At 41.2% G+C, this 25,362-nt stretch overlaps 1 protein-coding gene across 1 annotated transcript in view; it reads right to left on the reverse strand.

The window, feature by feature from the left end:
- ca10a (carbonic anhydrase Xa) overlaps positions 1-25,362 on the reverse strand; it is a 239,321-nt gene that overhangs the window by 122,619 nt on the left and 91,340 nt on the right. Inside the window, exon 3 of the mRNA XM_020082888.2 lies at positions 21,778-21,920. Coding sequence (XP_019938447.1) covers positions 21,778-21,920 — 143 coding nt within the window. The remainder of the gene's footprint in view (positions 1-21,777; positions 21,921-25,362) is intronic.

Raw genomic sequence — 25,362 nt, forward strand, 5'->3', positions numbered from 1 at the left:
CTATGACCGGTGGGAGCTCAGGAGCGTCAGGCAGCCAGCGGGAGATGAGGTGGAGAAAGCAGAAAGGTTACTCCTAGATGAGAGAAACAGAATGATAATAAAGCACACGGTGGGTCCAGGGATGATTAACACCATTCTCCTCTTCCATTTGCTGTTCATTAACTCACTGTCTGCCATAATCGCCTGAGCTCAAATGAAAGGGGAGGGGAGGGAAGGTACGGCTAGGCATCATTAGAATGAATGAAGATGGAGCAGGAGAACCGGAGATGGAGAGACGGAGGGAGGGTGGGAAAGAGTGCTGATTAGTGCGGCAGTTATCTACATCTTAATCAAGCTGAGTATTGCTCTCTTGCCCTGAAAACACAGCACCATTTAGTATAACAATCTATCCACTAGAAAAGTCTATTGAAGCTGCTGGAGCTTATTGTCCATAATCACTTGCTGAATAAATATTAAAGTTGGCATGCATTGTAAAATGATTCTGAAAGCAAAAAGAGCTTGTTAAGGCTGGTGCAAGATGTCAGAAGCTGGCACTGTAAGAAAAAGTGGGCCTCCAATTTTTACATATTTTGTTCCTCCCTAAGCTGAGAGCACCGCGAGGGAGCAGGCGAAGTCAGGTGGATTGGATAAAGAGAAAAGGGAGGTAGATAACACACGAGTGGATGTGCATTTACAGAGGCATAACACGCAGCATTTCCGCTATGGTAAAACTCTGGCAGAGATAAAAGCATCGAGCATGAATCGCTTTCTGCTCGTGCATAAGGGCTGAAAAAGATGGACACACGCAATTGGATTCGGAGAGCCGCCGCAATGTATTTCAATCAACGTCAGTGCTAACCTTATAAAATTGGAAACTATTGGACTGGTGGTGCGGGGGGGGGGGGGGGCACCAATCCAGTAAGACAGCACAGGAGTTGTGACTGATAAACACAGGAGGGCTGTGGAAATGTAGTAATTATTCTGAAAAATAAATCAATAAAGATTGACAAAGAGGTATGGAGTGTAAAGAAATGTAGAGGAGGAGGTGTTTGGAACATTCTGAGTGAATCTGGCAAAAATAGCAGCAGCTCTGTACATTCACACACAGTGCGTGTTTCTTGGAGAGACTTAAGCTCTGTCTTAATATTCTATTAAACGTTCCTTGAACACAACAATCACAGTATGTACAGAAACTGGTAATGCACGTAAGAGCTGTGTGTTAGTCCTCAAACCTGAGCGCACGGCGATATTTTATACTGTAAATGGGAATGTCATTATTTTTAGCTATACAGCAGCGTTCATATTTAATACCCTTTCTGCTCTGTGTCAGTCCCTTAAGTGCATCCCTACAGTTCCGATAGGGTTGCCAGATGCATCATTATGTCATCAGTATTGCCAAATGCAACTCTGTAGAAGGGGACGGCTTCCTAAGGATTCTGGGCAGGAGGAAGGTGACCTTTGAGGTAATTTACCACCATAATGTTTGTCCTCAGTTTGACATGTGCATCTAAGATGAAGGCACTTTGATTTTGTTCGATGAAACATAAGACAAACACTCAGAGGGAAGATCCAATGAAATAAAAAAAAATGAAATGGGTCGGAAGAGGTGGGGGAATGTTTTCATAGCCATTATGGCAACTGAATGCAAAGACATGAAATAGGGTCCATCACGATAAGCGGTTGATTACTATAAACGAATTGCGTAGCTTCTGTCTGATAGTCCAAGAAATGGCAACAGCAGTTTTTAAGATAAGGGCAATATCACATTACGCACTCGCGTATGTGTGCGCACACACTCACTTTCTCTCTCTTGCACTGACTGGCAGACACACACACAAACACACACAGCGACACACAGAGACACACACACAGAGACACACACACACCGACACAGACTCAGCTGACATCTCTGACCCGCTACAGTTTAAAAGTTGATTTGTTTGAAGTGACGCCACAACATCAACATCACATTACATAATGATCATACCTTTCCTTAATTATTACTTGATCACTAGTGTTAATCAGTAAGTTATTTAAACAGCAGTAGAATAGAAACGTTTTCGTCCCAAGCTTTTCTGTCGGAAGGCGGAGGCGACACAGCAATTATCCACGCAGGAAAAATCCTGGAGTCGAAAATATCCCGAAGTCGAAAATATCACTTATTAGTAAAAACACTACATCCTACTTCAGTGCTTTACTGGTCTAATTAAGTACATGCACCTGAGACCTGCCAACACCAGACTCATACAGAATCTCACTGCTGCACATGCAGTCTTATCAGGTCCAGGTGGGTTTTCAATTTTATTACAAAATGTCTCTGGGTTAATATGCGTAATACCCCTGTGGGTCCGAGCAGACCGGCTATTAGCTCTGATTAAAATTATACAGGATATTTTTTTAAATGTAAATGACAATATGCTCAAACTCAAACAGTTTCGACTGCGGCCAAAGAGATGATGTTTCTACCTTTATAAATATTAATACATAATGATAATAACGGAAAAAAATACTCCACAAATATAGATTAAATGTTGTGAAGGGGTGGGACTTTTATTTTCACATTTTCCTTTATTTCTCAGAGAATAATGGATAGATCTGGATGAAATATTTTAGGAACATTCAAGGAACTGATTCCAAATGTGTGAAACTTGAAGCTTGATTACTGGACTGGGACTTTTGGGCCTCGGCAGGGTCATGTGTTCAAATGAGTGGGCTGAATATGTGTTGCACTGACTACTCCTATTTAACCCCATGTAAGTATCTAGGTGAGTGATGACTTTATTTTTCTCTTGAACAAGCTTGTGAGCGTCCAAACTGACTTAACAAAAAGTAAGCAAGCTCATAGCGGAGAGAGCTTTACCCGATCAAGTTGTTTTGGCCAAAATCTCTATAGTAGTCATTTTAAATATCCGATAAAATCCGGTCTCTGTTGCTATCAAGTGCAATCTAATGGTAAGGAGAAGATTTGTTAGCTATGTTAATTAAATATGTATAAATATGTCTCTAGCCTAGTAAAAGCCTATTAAATAAATTTTTCATAACTTTCAGAAGCAACTTAATCGAAATACTGATGGTAAAATGATGAGATTAAATTATTGATTGGATACGAAAGAAAGTTTGAACTTTAAACTTTAAAGTTGGAACTACAGTCCACATGTGATTGAACAGTTAAAGAGAGCTCCTTCCCTGACAAATTATCTTTGACTGATCACAGACACTGGGCTGCGGAGAGCACTTTGAGCAGACAAAGTTTCATTTTGGCCTGCGATCAAGTTACTAAGGGAATTAACATTAATAATTAATAGCTGATATGACCTGCTGCCGGCGACGTTTGTCATTTTAACTGGTTAAAGCAGCGGTCACCGCGGTTGGAAATGAGAAGCTGTGACCTGCCAGGCTCCTTGTTAACAAAAAGAGAAAGTCAGAGCTGCGGAATCTTAGAATTTGCCAACCAGGGAGTCAGAAATGGTCCAAACATTTTTTTCACCCACACACTTGTAGGGCTGTGCAATATTATGATATATATAGTGTGAATATAGAATTTAAAAAAGGCTGTCCTTTCATTACTACGATGAGCTTGTATCTAAAAGAGGACATGTCCACACACACGTCCATATACAGCTGATGAGATATTAGCAAAATCTGATGTGATGAATTAATATAGCTTATCCCACCTTTAAGCTTTTTGCATGTTATTTAACCTTTTTTGTTACAGACAGAGACAAGTTCAGTGGTTTCATCCCTACAAGTACGATGATATGTGATTTGGCATATGGCCTGTGTGCTATTTATATGACTTTTGATACCAAGCTGAATTATACCAATTCAATTCATACTCAGACTTGATCACTACAAACCTGTTTTACTATTTACACAAGAATCATGTCAAACTACAGAGAGAGTTCAGAATTAGAGTCACAGAATCCTCTGGCTCCAAGAAGCTTTTCCTGGAACACATCATATGGCAGCTAATCTCAAAGATGGATGGAGGAAACTACTTACATACGCTAAGACAATAAACCATTTTAAATCCTCAGGAAAAGGTATAAGCATTTGAAATGACCTCTATCATGGAGAATATGTGAATTTTGGTCATGTGACACAGGCCCACTTACATACACATGCAGTGATATTCTTGTGCTGTTGTAAAGAAGAGCCAACCCTATCAGGATGAAGAAGCCAATACTGTAAAGCACAGTAAACTTACTATCTGTATTTGATCAGGTCTATTTTATAGTTTTACTGATCTATTAAAATATGCCCTGATACTGGCCTCAAGAAAGTTTATCTTTGCTGCTCAGTGCATAACATCCCATCAGATGAGTAAACACACATACACAGAAAAAAGGAAGGGGCTTGAGGAGTTGGCTCACCAGCTAAAGAAGCTGACCAACTTGCCCTCTTAGAAATAACGACCTCACAATGTTTCTAGAATATTTTATCGTGATGAATTTCACTGGGTGACATGACAAAACCAGGACACTGATGATGTTGCATCCATCCAGATCACTGAGGAGGAGACGCAGCCAACCAGCCGCTGGACCTGCTCCAATCAAGCCCGTCGTCGGAGCTGGTGCTGTTGCTGTTTCATCCACCCAGAGCACTGTGGAGCAGACGCACCCAATCAGCACCCAGGCTGATCCCACTTCTTCACCTCTTGTGAAATGCTGAGTCACTGAGGAGGAGATGGAGAAGCTGTCTGAGGACACTGATATTTCCTCCACCCAGAACACTGAGGAGGAGACGGAGAAGCCGTCTGAGGACACAGATATTTCTTCCACCCAGAACACTGAGGAGGAGACGGAGAAGCTGTCTGAGGACAATGATATTTCTTCCGTCCAGATCACTGAGGAGGAGATGCAGCCAATCAACCCCCAGACTGACCCCACTCTCAGTCTCCTACACAAGGAGAACAGGACAGAAATCTCCCATGGTTATGGTGAAAATGAACCAGTGATGCGCAAGATCAAGCGCAAAAACAGGAAGAAGCGTGGATCTGCTCAAACCAAGCCTCTCGTAGGAGCTGCCTTCTCTGAAGAGCAGCCACTGGTGAAAGTTACTGTTGACGCTGCATCAATCCCAGAACACTGAGGAGGAGACGCAGCCATTCAGCGAACAGACTGATCTTACTTCTTCACCTCATGTCAAAACCTCAGAGACACTGTCCCAGATGATTATTGACAGTTATCTCAACCACGGCAGCTTGGAAGACACCAGGAGCACTTGCGGACCTGACGCTGAGCTGCAGCAGTGACACCAGGAGGAAGATGGGCCTGTTGCTGTGTGTAAAAAAATCGAGGGGTTTCAGGAGCAACATTATTGGATCTAATCATGGCAGGAGAAGTTTGATCCAGAGTGAATGTCCTCACAAGCAGAGGATGTGGGTTGTTATGAAATTCAGCCGAGAGGTTGAAACACAATGAGTCTTTTATCAAGCCTCCTAAATGAACTTATTCATTAACAACTTGATTGAGTAGACGTTTTTCCCCCGATCATATTTTAAAACATCTTCCACGATGAGTGTGTGTCTCTGTATGTGTGTGTGTGTGACCATCCTTAAAGGAAAGAAAATACTGTCCCACAATTCTTTGCTACAGCAACATTTAAAGCGACACAACCTTGAAGTTCCACCTTGACACACCCACATAAATATACGATAGAATGAACGGCTGTTTTATCCTCATGGTCCTGAACTGATGTGTATCCTCACATCTGTCTGAGCTGCTGATTTCTTCTCTGTCGCATCTGTCCAGTCAACAACAAACTCAATCCTGACTGTGGAATTGACACCATATATTTCTTTTTCTACATATAAGATTTTCAGATGCAGTTTACTAACAAGGATAGCTGTGCAAACTTGGGTCTGTGAGAGAGACTTCTACATGTGTGCTTCACATTATTTATTGGAGTGTGTGTGCATACATGCGTTTATTTAGATTCCCTCGGACTTGCTGCACAGCCTCTGGATTTTGACTCCATGCTTTCAGTTTAATTTCAACTGTTTTTAAGTCGTTTGTCCTTCAGTTGTTGTCGCTACCAGTTTATTTTGTCAAAATTTGAATTGGGTTAAATTCCTTTTGGTTTTTACTTGCATGCAGTTCTTCTCATTAATTAATAGCATCATTTACTTAACATATATTTAGACATTTCCAACATTTAAACTAACACTGTCAAATATGTATTCTCACTAGATGAGTATTCTAATACAATCAGTGTCATGAAGGGTCCATGTGCTTGTGAGATAATGAAAATAAACTGGAGTCTTCTATGATTTTTAAAAAGTCAGTGTTTTCATTTAATATTGTTTTGGGGACTTTCATAACCTACAGTAGCTTAATGACACTGTACACTCGCAGCTTAGCACCTTAATCACAGTCGCATTTACAAATCAGAATTCTAGGATTCAATTCTTACATAATAGTTCCTTTGATCCATTGATCTTTTAATGTAGGTAGGTTTAACTTAAGTGGATCAATGTTCAGTCCTCACTTGGTTTACTTGGATCACTAAGTTCAGCTGGTTATTACTCAGCTCTCTTCTACCGATTAGCTGGGTTTACTTTGCTTTCTGGATGCAATTTGCTTTTTAATTTCTCTGACCTCGACAAAGAATAACAGAGAAACATGCAGTTTGAATTCGTGGCTGCTCTCCTGCAGAAGGAGAACAGGGAAAAGATTGCGAAGGGTTATGATGGAAATGAGCGAGACGTGCTCAAGCTCAAGCTCAAAAAGATGAAGAAGCGCGGACCTGCTCAAATCAAGCCCGTCGTGGGAGCTGCTTTCTCTGAAGAGCAGCCACAGGTGGAAGTTACTGTTGACGTTGCATCCACCCAGAACACTGAGGAGCAGATGCAGCCAATCAGCCCCCAGACTGACCCCACTCTAAGTCTCCTGCACAAGGAGAACAGGACAGAAATCTCCCAGGGTTATGGTGAAAATGAACCAGTAATGCACAAGATCAAGCGCAAAAAGAGGAAGAAGCGTGGATCTGCTCAAACCAAGCTGTAGGAGCTGCTTTCTCTGAAGAGTAGCCACAGGTGACAAGATACTTGAATATATGTATACATACAGTATATATTCAAGTATCTTGTCAAAAACAATCCTGAAAATAAAAGTTTTACATTCCTAATCACTTCTCTGCTTGGTCACATCATTAATCAAGGTAAGGGGATAATAGAAGGAAACCCATGAAGAGTATAGAGGGTCTAGAAATGTTCATCACAACAGTAGCTTCATTACCAATATTTCCATATAAAGCTGCAGAGAACAAATGTGGCCTAAAGTAAGCCAACATTAAACTGAGTGAAAGTGAAACAGCCTGCATTTGGAAAACCAAGCTACAACTTCCTTTTAATGGCTTCTGGTGTTACATCTACTGGATTGGAGCAACAATGTCAGTGTGAATACCATTTTTCGTACTCTGTTTGTTGTTAGTTGTTTTGTACCTCTCACTCTTGTTTGCAGCATTGTGCTTTGGGAAGGTTCCAGTGTTTCCAGGTTATATTTGTTTCATATCTGAACTAAAGGAGTCAGAATAAACATGTGATACTGTCTGACTGTAACAAGAAATAATATAGTTGAGTGCGTAAAAGTAAGACAAAAATATGCTGAAATGGGGAATATGACTATTCTTAGTGCATCCAAACAACCATAGATAAGGTAATTTCCCCAGTGATGTGATTGTGACTGATTCCTCATACACCTCATCTTGTTAGGTTTAACAACAGAGGCTGTCCTTAACAAAAATATGTTTTTCTGGCAAACAGCAATTGAATTAATTCAGTGTATTAAATGTGTGGCTTTGAGCAGATTAAGTTGCTTGTGCACAGCTGTGGGCAAAAAAAAAAAAAAGAAAAAGAAAGGTTAGCCCTAAAGTTCTGCAGGAAGGGTAGAGATTTATTTTCTTTCTTTCTTTCTTTTTTTTGTTCAAAACATTTCACCTTCCCAACAAAAGACAATAAAGCACCTGGGGACTGCAACTAACTGCTGGCTGATATCAGTTTTGTAATGCCCACTATCTTACAAATACCCAGAACAGGACTGAAACAAAAACAGACGCCATTGGGGAAAATGGCTTCTTATTATCTACTGTATCTCCCTCTACTTAAACACCATGCCCATACAAACAGGGCTATCATTACTCCCCCATCATGGTCCGAAAAGCTCTAGAGGCCGAGAGTGATGGCTGATGAGAATATGAGATTGTCGGAGAAAGACAGAGCGAGCGGGGTGTGAGCGGAGGAGAGGAGTGGCAGGTGGACTCTCATCCATCTTGTCCCCGCTGACAGATATACAGTAGGAGTGGGGGGGCCTCGGGCACGCCGTCAGCTGCTGTGATGGATGAGAGATAAATAGCGAAAAACATGTAGATTCAAATGACAGTCACGCAGGCCACACGCAGACGGTGTCCCACATGAGGGGACGCAACATGAATGACTCTGCTAAGGTCGCAGTGTAGTAAGAGCAAACAATTAACGCACACGTGGAGTTAAATGATTGACTCACTGGTTACCTTATGAAAACACGTCAATCAACGTTGTCCTTGTGCCCTTGTCATATGATTCATGCCAAAATCACTCACAGTTTCTCACGCCCGTGTAGACACGGCGTTATTATCTCTAAAATGTGGCTCTAAAAGGCCTATAAAGAGAAGACAGAGGATCTGAGTCATAGGGATACTACACCTAGCCAGAAACATCAGTGACAGATTTGAATAACAAACAAACACCATTGTATTTTGTCAGACCATACCTGCCTGGTGAATGCACATGTTTTCAACACAATGCTGCAGTTTGCGTGATGTCACTGTGGAAAGTGTTAGAATATATATTTTGGCCTAATTGACTGAATGGAATGTAGAAAAGAATGTATAAAGCTTTTTCTGGGTCTATTAGGTATGATGGAGTATTAGGGACTAAGTCCTGATATGACAAGAACAAAGTCATACTTTTGTGAGGATAAAGTTGTAATATTACGTGACTGAAGTGGTAAAATTAACACAGAAGTTGTCATTTTACAAGGATGGAGTCGTATTATTATGAGAACAAACTGGAAATATAACAAGAAGATTTACAATAATAAAGTCATAATATCAGGAGTAAAAAACGTCACAATGTTAAGAGAATAAAGTTGCAATTTACAAGAATAAAGTCGTAATATAAGGAGAAAAAAGTATATAACTATCATGAGAATGAAGTCATAATTTTAGCCTACGTGTCATGTTAGAGAGGGAATATCAGAAGATCAGCCTGTGGTAAAATTGATGAATATGGAGCATCTTGTTATATTCAGCAAGATGTGAAATACGCAATATGAATTACGTAATATTTTCTCACACCAGCACAGTATTATTATAAGTATTAGGACTTTCTTTTGTACAATTCTCAGATATTTTACACTGCAATTAGAAACCGTATGAAGTCTGCATTGCGGATGACGTCGGCGTCAGGATTTGCAAAAGAGCGAATGTAATAAAAATACATTTTCTCTAGTTGCTGAATTGATTTCAATCCATTAAAACCTGACAATCGTGAGTCCACCAGTCAGGGAATGTGTTAAAGTGCTCATGCTAAATGCACAGTAGTACTGATGATCATAGCACCGTTTTCACAGGATACATAGACCCAGCCATGTCTAGCAAATTAACATTTATGTGAGAAATAGGAGGTGGCCCTTTAACGATTGGAATGGTAATAGACTTCATGAATACCATTTGAATGAGTCACAAATGAATATGAAATAATAATGTCCATAATCAAAAGTGTACTCAGCAGAGCAATTTACTGCATAAACTATAACTTGGCGTGTGCAGAGATATTCCAGGAATGGAGGAGTACTTGACCTGTCAGACCACATCATAGCAAACACATGGATTTATCTGGTGTGTGTTTTACAAAATGGATGTGTGGCTGTGAGTCATCTTCAGCCACAGCTTTTCACCTAATACCCCATGTTGAGCACTTAGATTAGTCCCATTATCGTCGTGACAACATCCAAAGTACTAACCTTTCATATTCCTAGTAGTGTGAGAGGATACTGGCTGCAGCCTCTTGTGTTCTGTCTGAATCTAAGTGGATGATCTGTGGTTGCAACTGTCGTGTTAAAGAAATAGTCCCAGTGTCAGTGAATGGCCCCAGAGCCCACTGTGAAATGTAGGAAGACCCTTAACTTAACGTGTTAAGAGGGCTCCATCCCATTCACTTGATGGATTGAAAATGTTCTCACTTGCTTAACGAATGTTCCTAATCACTTTAGCCAGTGGGAGGACTTTATTATGTGATATTATTATTAGCAATAGCAGGTTTTCCCATCAATCATTTCATTGCAGCGGATGCTACGTTTTAACTGTTGTGCTTGTTCTCTGCTTCCCCTGCTCTCACAGAACATTAGTCCTGTTCTAAACCTGCTGAGCTGAGTGTGTGGGTGGGTGGGTGGACTGGTCTCTGGAGCAGGGACATATGCCCGTGTTTCTTCTTTCATCTCATCTGCCAGTCTGCTCTGCCTCAGCTGCCATAGCCCCCCCCCGAGGGCGGGCAGGCCTGACGCGACGGGCCGTCCAGTAACTGCACTCTTAAATACTGATTTGCATGTTTAAGTTCTGAGAAGCCAAGTAATCTTGTTAGGTTAAATAATCCGTCTTCATCAGCAACAAAGACTCGCAAAGTCCCAGTGGACCTTGGCTCGACCTCATTAATTATACCAGCCTGATTTGGTCAGATCAGACCCATACATCTTGCAAAGGTAGTATTTGGAGGAATTATTATCAAGCCAGTGACCCGTGGCATGAGGGTTTCCTCTGTAATTTCCATTACGTATGAAAAGAGCTTGATATTCTATTCGAGGCAGACCTGTGAATTAATTTGCCGATACCGGAAGATCCATTTATATCCATAATTCAATCGAATTTGATCAAAAGTGATTATGTTGCTCTAATTAAATATGCATTGTAAAACTAAATACAATGGACTGGATGTCTTTGGGAAACCCATCAGACCTTTTAGTGAAGAATTTGATGTTATGGAATTTGAATTATGGGGATTTCAGTGTGACATAAAATGATCAAATCAGTTTATTATCTGTTTCCTTGGGGGAAGCAAAAAAATCAAAATTGACATATGTTAGAAAGCTGATATGTTGGCAAACATCCAGCAGACACGGAGTCACTACAGCATTCTTCTTTTCTTCCTGAGTGTGTGTGAGTGTGCGTGTGTGCGGTCAGGGTATTACTCATGTTGTGGGGACATAAATCTATTTACACAGTCATATTATATAGTGACCTAATTATGGAGACGAAAAACATGTCCCGGTCTCGACATCATTATATTTTAAGGTGAAGACAGGTTTTAAGGTTAGGTTAAGTGACATTAGGTTAAGGTATGTGGGCGGCTGTGGAAAGGTACTAAACCCCCAATTGCCCCTTCTTATAGAGAAAAGTGCTGCACATAGATGCACTGTGTGTGAATGTAAAACAAGTGTGGTCATCAAGACTAGAGAAGCTCTATATAAATACAGGCCATTTACCATTAAGGGTTATGCAACTAGTTACTATGGTTACATTACATATCATTTAGCTGACACATATATCCATAGCAACTTCCAATAATTGCATTCAACCATGAGGGTATAGACCCAGAACAACAAGGATGCATGTAAGCACATTAGTTTGAAAAAGGCCAAGAGCAAAATGTTCAACTTAGACCATCATCTTCTTCCAAGGTGTAGTTGGAAGAAATGTGTTTTTAGTCTGCGGCAGAAGATGCGGAGACTTTCTGCTGTCCTGATGTCGATGGGGAGCTCGTACATCCATTTGGGAGCCAGGAGGACAAACAGGTCGTGATTCTGAGAGCCTAGGTGTCCTTCGCTGTGAGGGAGCAGCAAGCCGATTGGCCGATGCAGAGCGGAGTGGACGAGCTGGGGTGTAAGGTTTAACCTCGTTCTGGATGTAGGCTGGGCCTAAACGATTCGCCGCACGGTGTGCAAGTACTAGTGTCTTGGTTATGTTTAGAGTAAGTCTCCAGGAAAAAATCGATGTGATGTCCAGATTGTGCGTGTATGGAAGATAACATGAGGATGTCTGATATAGATACGCCCTAAGGCTTATAGATTGAAACATAATGTATGATTAGGCTATATGGTGCTGATGAGAGCTGTGAGAGTGTAAACAAAACAATGAACCTAAAGGCTCCGTATCTTCTGCTGAGCTCAGAGAAACTGCAGTGGAATGATAATTGTCTTTGGTTTTATCACTGCAGGTGACACCTCTCATGCTGTGTATGGTTATTTCATCCATTGTTAATATATGAATACTAAAGCTGTAAGAAACTTTTTTTCCATATCAGTTAAAGAGCTGCCAGACCCCGAGAAGCCCCGACAACACAAGACCACAGAGCCGTCTCCCTGGTGAGGTCATTAACGGCTCTGTGAGAGGGGATCCATGGATGGGCAGAAAAGACGGAGAAGTTTTCAAACAACTTGCTGAGGCTGGAAAAATAATACGTTCCAAAACCATTAATAAAGTTGGAATATGTTCCCCGTACCAATCACAGGAAATCCTTGTAATAGCCTTTTTTTTTTTTTTTTTTTGCTCCTTTCATTAGAGGTATGGGAGCTATTTGTAACGCTAAGATGGTGGCAGCCCCGTGCATCAAGCTGTGCAGTTTCAGAGTCCTCCCTCTGCTTGTGTGTCCGTGCTGTGAGACTGCATCAGTAAAACTACCGACTCTGACCCATTTCCCTGTGAATCATCCTGCCATATGCTGCTGCGCACACCCAATGCACACAGCGGCCCTCGCCCTTTCAATCTGTGAGCACACACACACACACACACATCTCTAATCCAATGCCTCTAACCAGGCCAGAGGACTCACAGGCGTGACAGCGGCGTGTTGAGGCCGAAAACAACCCAGGAGGAAATACACACGGCACACAGAGCGCGGGGGGGGGGGGGGGGGGGGGGGGGGGGGGGGGGCGCGACCATGCAGCTGATTGAAGATTGAAGCCTATCGGAGAGGATACACGAAACAAATACATGCGGCGAACACACAATCAAAAGTTTCATTCTGATTTAAATTAACTTTCAAATCAAGTTCAAGCCCAAGTGCTCTCCCTGAGGTGAGATGCTGTTCTCTGTCGCAGTCAAACACATCAAATATCTGATCCTAATACACACAGTCAGAGGAGGGAGGGATCGAATATGACTGGAGGAACAAACAATTGTTGACACAGCAGCTGTACTCATAGAGCCAGCACCGGCACAATGGGAAGGAGCGGCTGAAGAGTACTTTAAGACTGAATGCACTTATTTGAGTTGGCAAATTAGAACTACAGCTAAGCCATCTATTGACCCGGATCCCACAGTGTTGCAACAGATTTTATTCTCATTTTCCAGAGATTATCCACTTATTCTGTCCTCTCAACCAAAGATATGAAGAAAAAAAAATCTATCTATCAGTCCAAGGGGTGTCACACCCTGTAACTGCAAAGCAAAGACATGTTCGGTCGTCGAATCGCTGGAATACAAGTCAGTGGATGCTGTTGATTTTGTAATAACAGATACAACAACCAGAGGTTTAGGCTTCGTGTGTCACCACCAGATGCATCAACTATTAGGACGACTGGAAAAGAAAAATCAGATACACCTTGCTGATTTCTTAGCTGATGTGAAGTCATAGCAGATATAGTGTTATCTGTGGGTTTAACTGGGTTAAGGTTAATTAACTGCCACCTTTTTAGAGCCTCTCCAATACAACGAAGGATAAATTGATTCGTGTCTTATTCAGAATTAAGTAAAAATCATTGTTTGGTTATATTATGTGCTTATATTGAAATATTACTATATATTGTTGTCATATTTGTTTAAATTCACAAACATGTATATCTGTATCAGCAACAAACTCCTGTGTTGGCAAGGCAATGGATTACAGCAATTAACATCCTGCTTGTGGAAATACTGAAATATGTATTAATACGCAGACGAAAATAGGTCCTGACAAATGCACTCATTTATCTTGTTTGTTTGTTAAAACGTCATTGTCTATCTTACCTATCTTATCCTTTTTTCCCAAAAATAAAAATAAATATTGTTGTTAGTTTAGTTCTATTAATTGGATTCAACAATGATGAATTATGGCTGCCGCCCCACTTGAACTTTAAAAAAGGACAAACTACTCCTAAAGTGGCCTATTTAACTAAATGTTTCCGTCGGCATAAATAAACATGAATTTTGTCACATTATCAGATGTCTGTGAAATGAAAGCAACAAGATGTACCTACTGAAACACAGACTGTGCTAAATCAATTTCTGCCGAGGAGAGTTTGTGTGCCGAAGACAAACACCTTTGCCGTGAGCAGACGGTAAAAAGGATTATGACATTCTGAGAACAAAAACGCCACCTGCTCCAGGAACATTTAAGTTTTGTTAAAGTAAACCCAAGGCAATATTTCTTTAACAGTTTTAATGTAGAATCGATGAGCCACCAGAGTATAATCAGATTTCTTTATCTAATTGCCTAATCACTGTAAAACGATTCATATCATCGTATCATGGAGTGTGTGTATTGATCTATGATAACAGGGATTCTTTAAATAGTATAACAGCGGAGAGGTCGAGGATAGTTTTTTATATTTTATAATAAAAAAATACTCTCATCTAAAAATCATTATTTTTCTTTTAAAATATCTGGCTGCCTCCGAGCGCTCCTTTCGCTCATGTGTAGTAAGGACTAAACTAAGCATTTGAAGAGTGAATCAGGTGATTCTTAACTTTATTGGAGGAATCGTCACACGCTGACCCATGTCCTCGTGGGTTTCATTGCAGGTTATGTTGTTAAATCACTGCGTCGGCCCTGCGTTTTTTTTTTCCCTCCAACTCTTAAATCCTACACATACACACTTTAGAGGCTTTAGGGTCAAGAAAGCAATTTGATTTCAAAACTTGTGATGGAAAGTAATGGAAAAGTGTCACAAGCTGGAGAACTGTGCTGAACTTCTGGAGCAGGTGCAGCTGCCACACTGTGCTTTAGTGAATGTGGTCAGTTTTTACAATGTTCTGATACATCTAAAGCTGATTTCTGATCTTAACTACTTCTCTCATCCGTCTGGTTTTTTAGACACTCAAAAATGAAGCCATGCACTGCATGAAAACCACCATCTGTGTCCAGCCAGCCGCTTGCTGTCGCACTGTATGTTGTCAAAATTCCTCCTCAGCTTTGACTGATTATTGCCGTTACTGTTTTAAAGTGAACCATCAAGACGCACCTACAGCAAGGTGTTAAGATCATCATTGCCACCGTCCCACCCCTTCTTCTGTCCTCTTACCCTCCACCTCCCCCCTTCCCTCAGTCCCTCCGTTGAGCAGTTTGTGATAGAGAGCCAGACCCACAGATGGATATGCCACGGATGCTGGCTCCGACATCGCTGTTACCCGTCCAGCTCTCTGTGTTGCAGGAGGCATGAAGAGAATCCCTCTCTGTCTTCCATGCCCCTGCATCGCTGAGGCAATTAGAGCAATCTCCCAGCCTGAGTGAGAAGGGGTCGCTGTCAGATGATAGTAATTGCAGTTTTCATGCATGGGGCCCGCTCTCTTTTGTAAAGCCGCGACAACTCTACTGCTTCAGCCAACCCAAACTTGTGTCAAATTAATTTGAATCCTCTATTTGCATAATTGAATATTTACATCACTGTGCTGCCTTCTCTGTCTTTTGCAGCTGACATCAGCTTGTGTTTGAAGACTCACACTTGTCAGGCCATTGATTGTGTTGTGTGCAGCAGCAAACATTACTACATGACATGAGTGCGAATGTGACTGTGTTACACTCTCACTTACTCTCCATTAGTGGAATTTCATATTTTGTAATAAGAGCAGTAATTGAAATATATCTGGACATTAGATGAGTCACCACCAAAACCACTAGTTGGCAGTGTGGCAATCGCAGGAGTGACAGGTTTTATTTACTATATTTATGTAAATGATTTGCTAAATTTAAGATGAAATTTATCAAGGACTCAAAGCAAAAGTCACATAATGAAATGTGATTAAGCGTATTACACAGCAGCAAATAAAACCGGAGCTGAATCAGTGAATGCAGCAGAGAAGAAGCAGATAGTGAGTGTTACTTACAGGTTCACTCGTGGCAGATCTAGGATTTGTGTAAAAAACGGCCACAATTTACACAGAGGATTATATGTCCATCACCAATTTACAATTCCTTAACCAGATAGGGGCACATTTAAGTCATTCCTTGTTCACTGCTAGTTTTATAGCTTTGAGCGAAACCACACATCTTTGAATCATCATTTGAAAATGGTTTCCTTGTTCAAGCACATTGTGTACTTCAAAACACTTTAAATAATCTTAGCTTGAATAACGACTTCAACACATTGTATTCTGATCATTGTTGTTATTTTGAATTATATGTGACATTATGTTTATAGATTAAAAGACTACACGCGGGACAGGGGCACTTCTCGGGACAGCAGAGCTCATTCAGTCCAGTTTGAAAACACGGAGGAGCACAACCAGACCAGAGGGGCTAAGTGGACATTCATATTAATGAAAGTAGGTTTCCATGTTCTCTCCGTGTCTTTGTGGGATTTTTCTGTAGCGTCCTCCCACAGTCCAAAGGCAGATCGACTCCAAAGTGACTGTAGGTGTAAATGATGTGTGCATGAATGGTTGTTCTCTCTGTATGTTGGCCCTGGAAGATGCTGGGGACCTGTACACGCTGTACCCCGCCTCTCACCCAGTTCCAGCTGGAATTGGTTCCAGCCCTTTCCCCTGTGACCTGATATGCAGATCAGATAATGGATGAATGATGGATGGATGGATGGATGGCTTAAACTCAAACCCCTGAAATGTGACGGTGTGAGGCATTCTGGGTAGTGTGGTCCTTACCTTTTATTACACTTTTTGTTGCAATGCTACACTGATTACTTGACAGAAAGGTTCAATTTAAAAGAAAGTACTACTTAAATAACAAAGTTGTGTGACCCCACAGCACCACAAACTATACCCCCCCAATTATTTCATTATTGTAATTATTACATAATATTATTAACATCTTTATGAAAAACTTCAATTCACTCTGAACTTATAACTTTCATGAAGGGAGGTTTTATTGTATTGTCCTTTTTTTATAGAACTGGTGCAGTTCTGGAAATATGATACTAATGCATATAGGCCTGGTAGCCTAAAAATAGTTATGATACCCATGAGTGCCTGTATCACATGCAACACAGCTTTACAATTAACGCTAACGTTATAACACTACTTTTAAAAAGAGTGCGGGTGCTAGCAGGTTGGATAGCACTCGCAGCAATCTGCAGCAGAACTGAGCTGTGAGCTGTGATTCTGCACTAAAACCTGATGAGGTAGACGATACAATTGATTTTCTGTCGCTCTCAGCTCATTGTTTTTATGTTCGAATGATTGAGAGCTGGAATCAGAACACAAACTATGGGTGTTCATTTTTTTTTTTTTTTTAAAGATTAAAACAAAAAGCGAAAAAATACAACTATATTCAGTTATATGACTGACCCGCCCCTAAAGCCTTGAGGATCCACCAGTGGAAGTGTTAATACAGGTTACAGGGCTTCTGCACATCTGCTGCTGGTAATCACAGCCAAAAAGTATTATCTATGGGTCCAGGAGCACATGTATGTACCTGTAAACATCTGCACTGATTCGATCTGGAAAAGACCCAACACCAGCAGCAGCACTGAACTCCAGACAGCCTCACACACACACAATACACACTCTCAAACACCTGATATCAAACACAGGATATTAAAGTCATGTGCAGACGGAGATTTAGCGAGTGGTTAGCTGGCTCTCTGATTGATATCTGATTGGATGGCTGGCTGGAAAAATGTAGTTAGTCCCTCCAGAGTGAAAGTACAGCTGCCATCCAAGAGCCTCCTGTTTGTTGTTCTACCTAACACTCCCTGTAATTAGGCAGATTCAGAGCTGCCAGTAGAATGACACACACACAGGATTCAACACACACGCTTGTCAGATTTTGCTCATCTGGTTGATCAGGACTACAGGCAGATATTTTTTTTCATGAACAGAGGAACACGAAACTAGACAGAAAGTAGACGTGGGCCTGATGTTCAGACAAGACACATGTTCTTACACAAGCATTTGTAGCTTGTTTAGCAACAGGAATGTGATTAAAAGCTTTAAAAACATGACTTCTGCTGAACTGCGAATTCCACTTAAAGGATGTGTCATTACTAAATACCCCTTTTTTTATGGAATTTGCCACCTGGCACTGATATTCACAATGCTCTGCTGCACACATCTGACTTCAAAGCGCGAGAACAAAAGCACGAAGGAGCCCATGTCCCCGAATGTTTCGCAGTGCTAATAGATTCCCTGTGCATTTAGCAGAAATAAAGCAGGCGAAAAGGGACAAAGGACATCTAATCCTGTTCCATAAGCACTATTCATAAATGTGCTAGAAACACTTCACGGAGGGAGTGAGGACTCCGAAATCGCTTTCTCTCACCTCTCCACCTCCAAAGTGATTAAATTCATTAAAATCTCTTCAAGTAATTGCAGCTTATCTATGGCAGAGTAAATATTCAATTAATACTGCCTTTTTAATAACTATGATGCCTTCAATCCATCGTGCATAGCCTTGCATGTCTCCCCGCCATTAATTAAAATTTCTCTTTGGAGGTCAATTAAATTTCCTTTAACTATTCATTAGCCAGAATACAGGGCAGTGCACAAAATCTTTTAAAAGAGGACTTCATTCTCCCTTTTTTCGTGTGTGTGTGTGTGTGTTGTGAGAGGGGGGTGTTGTAAAGGGGAGGGTTAATCTTCCTCTTTGGTTTCCTCCTAGGCAGAGAGTGACCTTAAGCTCTCTCTGTGTCGAGGTGGCGAGTTGAGCTACGGCGAGCCGAAGCGGAAGCTCTTTACCGATCTCTGTAGCGTTTGGCCAAGGCTGACTGGCTGCCAAACAGCCAGAGACAGAGCGGGGATGAATCAGCACTGACAAGGTGAAGCCAGCTTCGTGTTCACCGGCTGACAGCTCAGGTGCTCAGAGAGATGGAGACACAACAGATTACATTTAGGCCATTGCAGAGGGAGAGAGAGGGAGAGAAGATAAAGCAAGAGAGAGAAAGTTTCTTCTGAGACAAATGAGAAATTTGGGCTTGCTTTGCGTGGGTGTTAATGTGAGCTGTCAATGTGTCAGTTCTTAAAGCCTAACAAGATCGTGACACCAAATAGAAGCAATAAATAAATTAAAAGTATTGTATTTGATGTTTCTGCTCTGTTCTCTTTTGTTACCTGTAACATCTACAGCCCTGATCCTCTAGTTAATTAAAAAAATGTTAGGGTCCGATTCATTAATGTTAAACACCCAACAAGCTAATATCAACCTTAAGTTATTAAACATTTGCTTATATTTAATTTTACCAGCCATATGAATCAAGTCAGTTCAAAATCTATATGTATGGACCAAAATCAAAATTAATTAATCAATTTCCCTTAAGGGGCAAAAAAAAAAACAATCCATACAGCTTTACAACACACTAGGGCCTTGAATGAGAGACACCCCCACCCAAAGTGCAACAGGTTGGAGTGGTTGAGTGTTTAGGAGACGATTTAAGATCTAAGGACGACAATTTCCTTATGACAATCTTAAAACCTGACCTAGTCATTTTCTACAAATGCATTCTAAAACCTACTTTTTGAAAACAACCTGCTAAAACCTGAGGGCTCTCTAGAAAACTTGACAGAATAGACAATGTTCACTAAAACATCTCCTTGCTTGAATCTTATCAAAACAATTCAAATTATTTGTTTTTATGAGCTGAAATCTGAAAATGTTGTGTAAAAAAATGTACTTGTTTTCACCCGTATGTACACTGAACACAACGACATCCATCATTCACACCTACAGTCACCAATTAATCTAATCTGATTTGTCTTTAGAGTGAGAGAGGAGAGCAGAAGCAGACGAACCCACACAGGAACAAGCAAACTCCATCCCTTGACTTTATATATTAACAGGACCTAACACCCTCCTTTGCTCCCATCAAAATTCCCACAGCTGCTAGAGGCCAACTCAATATAAAACATAACTATAGGTTGTAATCAGCTGCTTGTGGAGAAGACCTGTGGGGTCATTGTTAGAAAGGAGGAAGATCACCTACACCATGTCTTTCACATTTTCTTTCTAAAGGTAATGGAAATGTATCAAAGGTTTTTGGTCTCACGGTCTGAATACTTTATAGCAACCTTACCCTTTCTTGTGCTCAATGATAAGATACTTCATTTAGAAGTCTCAATTCAACTCACAGTACTTGTACCTTTACAATTCTTTATTTACTTTCTTAGTTTTGTGTCTTTTTTTAAGGGATTGCTCTATGCTAGCTGTATAAGAGCTGTCTTTGCTGCATAAAAAAATTCCTCATGCAAACCAAATGCTTCCTTCTGCCGCTGTTTTACAATAAAAGCTCTCCACCGGAGAACCAGCGGGAGGCTTTTATTGTGGCGCAATAAAAGGCAGGAAATGGATTGTACTTGTCGTGGAGATTAGCAGAGCTTTGCCGTGGTGCGCTTGTACAATAAAAAGTTTTCCAAGAAACAAGTTGCAGACATTAAACAGATACAGCCACACTAATCTGTTTGGATGAAGAAGTGACTGTCACCGCCAAGAAACCAGCAAGAGGTAGAGCTTGGTGAAACAACGTCAACATTGGTCATTTCAGGTTTTTGAGGAAACAAAAACATTTGCCGTTTGTTTTTAGGAGAGAACAGTTTCAAGGTGGAACATCTCTTGCTATTCCATTCTTTGAGTCTCTAGCCCACTCCGTCTACTCGCTTTTGTATTTTCATTATGATTCCTCCCAAGAGCAAATAAAATTGTGCCATTTTGACATTGCAGGGTAGCTGCTCTCAAAGTGAAGTCCTTGAGGCAGCAGCAGGGGAGCCCTTGCAAAAGGAGGAACTGTTAAATCTAATTTTTATTTCAAGCTGAAATTATACCGCTGAGAAAATGTATGAGTGACTATTGAAATCACAGGTTTCCCAACCAATTCTATTATATTCTCAGAGCGCAGACAGATCTAGCATTCATTTTTAAATGACTTACGTCCTCCAGTAAGGGGCCCAAGGACCAAAATCTGATCAGACAGGAGTCCAAGGACAGAGTGTGGGTCTATTTTAGAACCAAGATGAAGACATTAGAACAGCTGCACCGTTCAGTAGGCGGTAACATGCAAGGCGTCCTATATGCTCTATTGTTGCCCAAGGCGAACCCTGTCCTGGCTGCTAGCATGTAAACATAAACTAATCATAACACTAATCTCACCATGCTACTGTACACTTGTGAAAGCAGCCCATCTGTGCGGGCTTCCCAATTAGCTGCCGTCATATGGCACAGGATGGAAAATATTTGAGTCCCTGCTACACCACTGTACAGGAGAAACAGCATGCATGACTAATCTGCTGTTAAGCTGCAGGATTTCATCTGTAAAGCCCTAAAGATAAAGTTATGGGTCTTCCTGCACAGAACACGACCATTGTGCATCCTTGAATAGGTGGATTGTTCTGTATATTATCTCCAGGATGGTGCTCGTTAGACAAATAGCTTACATTCTCTTCCAACAAAAACACCGGTCAGAGGCATCGATCAAATTACAATAGCCAGACACAATAGTGACAAGCACCAAGGTAATAGGAGCAATATCTTAGAATTGCAACCAGCGACATAAAGAGGCTCATAAAAGATCCAAATCTCTCAAGCAGACAGCAGGAGAGTATGTGTTTGCACGTGTGTGTCTTTACCTTGCGGCCGCCTGTGTTCAGCTTGATTGGCGTGAGGAAGGGGTCAAAGATCATGTGGCTGGTCTCGATGTTGACTGGGGACTGCCTCTTCCCCACCGAGCACAGGTTCCAGGCCGAGTTTACCAGTCCCCAGAACGATGGCACTGCAACACAAAAGACAGAAAGGGACGTTAAAATGGGGGAACGTGTGCGACGAAGAGAAGGACGGGTTAGGATTGAATCTACTGATTGCACAAAATGATCCAGAAAGATCTGAAACTGTTTCAGTCCATATGGTGAGAGAATGGATTTGATGTGGGGAATTAGAGGAGAGTCCCTTTAGGGAATTCCCGCAATCACCGTAAAACCATGAATCAAGCTACAGTACATCCATTTGATTTAATAAGATAAGATAGTACGATAGTGAGATGTACCTCTAAAGGAAATTCACAAACGACACAGCAGCACAAGAAAGTAGCAACACGGGGAAAATATAGTGAGACTAAAAATGGAAATAAATATTATATAGAAAAGTAGATATAATGCCATGTACACGAGGCTGTTTTGTCAAAAATGTGCAATTTAGAGATGGGGAACAGAGTTGTGTTTATGTGCAATATGGACAATGTTTCATTATAAACAGGACAAACAATTAGCACCATGCCAGAACTCCTGTCAGTTCCTAAGCTTTGGCGTTAACATCATTAGGCTGCCATCATGTTTCCTGTATTGTGTCACATACGAACCCATTTAAATTCAATTTTCAAATAATTCAGCAAGAAGATACAGTATCATGATTTGCTGGTCTCACACTGCAGCAGGAAATGCCGAGATGAGAATCAAGAAACTTAGCGGGCGAAACTAATCTGCAGTGACTTTTAGCAAAACCTCGCTCTGAATGGAGGAGATATCACGGAGCTGAGAGAAGTGGAATCTGCCTGTAATCAGCTAACACGTGTACTATAAGACTGAGAGGACAGGATGGCACAGTGAGAGGATGTCAGCACTGTGGGAGTGATAGGCATCTCAACCAGTCATTTTCTTATGTAAGACTTGGCCACCGGGACCATGGATTCAATTCCTTCTCAGGATAGGAAGCAAAGGCTTATCACTGTCAACTCTAGCATGAGGCATCTTTTTGCCACAATATCTGCTGGAGCCTCGAGCAGAATTCTCCATTTAGGAACACAGCATTACGCAGAGATGACTCACTGGAACTGTGCTATTCAAATTCCACCGAGATTTCCAACAAAAGCAGAGATAATTTGAAAATATGCAAATTCCTTGTGAATCAGAGGGAAGCAGACACAGCGCAGCGTGAATTCAAAGCTCAAGACTCAGCAAGTCAACAAATCCTACATGACTTGGAGCGACGGAGATTGTTGTGCTCATGGATGTGCTACAGAGAGAGCGCTCGCTGCAACACGGTTCAGATAAATACATGGAGTCAAGCAGAACAGGTGCCAGTGTATTCATTACCCTTTCTGCCATGCCAACATGTGTTGGCTGAGGCTATGTGCAGATTTGAATGTGCCGTTTAGCTGAAGTGGTTCAACAAACACAAGTGACTCAGCAATCTGAGACAGAAATGGTGTTTTTGTCCATGATTTTCCACAAACCATGGGTAAAACCAACAGACTGCAGCCCTACTCAGCTTTTCAGAGCATCTTAGGCTCTTTAGCTCATTCTACTGGTTCTACAGCACACTAGTTCCACCACAGCAGGGCGCGACAGTTTTCAGTGGCACATAATAAACCAAGTAAGGATGACATGCTCGGCACAAAACAGCAGATAGACAAAGTTAGAGACCAGCTGGTAAACACACTGGAGCATTTAGCAGATACACAGCCAGGTATTGTTGCTCACCAGGTGGTGTAGACAGCCAGATAACAAGATAACAAGATAACAGGACAGAAACACAACTCCGAATGAATGCTAATGTTACTTCATACCTGCTGCTCGTGATTGTGCAAAGTCAATTTATTATAGTATAATATATATCAATATATCTACAACCAAGAGTTGAATGAAAAATGTATTCAGTGTTAATCTACCTGCTAATTACAGAAATCTGTGTTGTACGGGATGTATGTGGATCGCACACCTCATGCCGTTTTTCTAATTGGTTTCACACTTGGCATGTGTGTTGCAAAAAAAAAAGTGTGGCATGATTTGGACACAATATATGTTTAAAGTTTATTAGATGTAAGTTTATACTATAGAAGTCCCTATATAGTAAGATAAGGGTTAGTGGCTTAGCGAGTGATTTCCGACTCAGCCATTATGTTTAAAATGCCAATTCATGGTCACTGTAACCACTTCTGTTTCAAATCACCTTGTAATAACCACCCAGACGTACTCCTTCACTGACCAAAGATGAAAAACAGGTCTAATATAGACACAGCCTGGTGACTGTGACATAAGTTATGACATACTGTAAGACCTTAGTCACACAACACTGAGTCATACTGCAATTAAAAAGCTTTGCTCTGTAATCCTGCTGAAGGTGAGAGTTCTCTATGAGCTGTCAGTACTTCCACTTCATCACAAGTAAAAAAATATGTTGACCTGCACCACACCAGAGTAGAACACGAGCCTTATGAGGGATGCCTCTTAATTTGACCTCAAACACAATGTTGGAAATGATGCTGACTTTCACAGAGTGCTCGCTCACCAGGGGGTTGCAAGTAGCTGCCTTCATTTATGCCAGCCAAGCGTGGCGGCGGCGGCAGCAGCAGGGGCAGCACGACACTAGATGGGTGGTTGCTGGGTTCTCCAACAACCTCTCCTCCAAGTCATTTGCTCGGGAGCTTGACAAACTTTGGCAGACTGGCAGCTATGATGTTCACAAAGTCCTGCCCAGTGAACTGCGATGTTTGACCGAGATGCAGAAGTGGTCTCCAGCGACTCTGCAGTGTAATTTCCAATATCAGTGGCAGTTGCAGCGGAAACTGATTTGTAGTGTGAACAGGCCAAATTTCTACAGACCCTGGGGGAGTTCATGAATGTGCTGTAGTAGTAAGGGGACCACCAGTCACTAGTGTTTCCAAACACCAAATGCCAGATTGTGACGCCTCCTGTAGAGTTAGAAGATTTGCGAAAAACCAAAACAAATCTCTCGGAGGATTCTGCGCTAGTGACAATACATGTCTCTTTCAAATATCATACATAGACATTAAACAACACTATTAATCCACGGTTTGTTTGGCTTTTAATAAAAATGAAAAACATCTCAGAGAGGGCTACGTTTTGTTGAAGTTGAGTGCAAACAGCAGTTTGTGATAATCACCTTTACCTATCTACAAATTATTTTTAATTATTATTAAAGGTTATCCAAGGCCTTCTACGTAAGATTCAGTGATCTCTAGTGTTGAGAGTGCTGAATGCAAACAATTGAATGACCCTCGCCGTCTTCTCCTCGTGGCCTTTAAGAAACATAAAAATGCAAAGCGCCCTCTCTAGAGCCAGTGCTAGGTTTGTCTCTCTCTCTCTATATATATATATATATATATATATATATATATATATATATATATATATGTGTCAGGTATTATTCAGGTAGGAAGTAAATATGTTTGTTCATGGAGGGAGGTTCAGGGGGGACAT

This window comes from Paralichthys olivaceus, chromosome 21, assembly GCF_024713975.1.
Source record: "Paralichthys olivaceus isolate ysfri-2021 chromosome 21, ASM2471397v2, whole genome shotgun sequence".
Lineage (NCBI taxonomy): Eukaryota > Metazoa > Chordata > Actinopteri > Pleuronectiformes > Paralichthyidae > Paralichthys > Paralichthys olivaceus.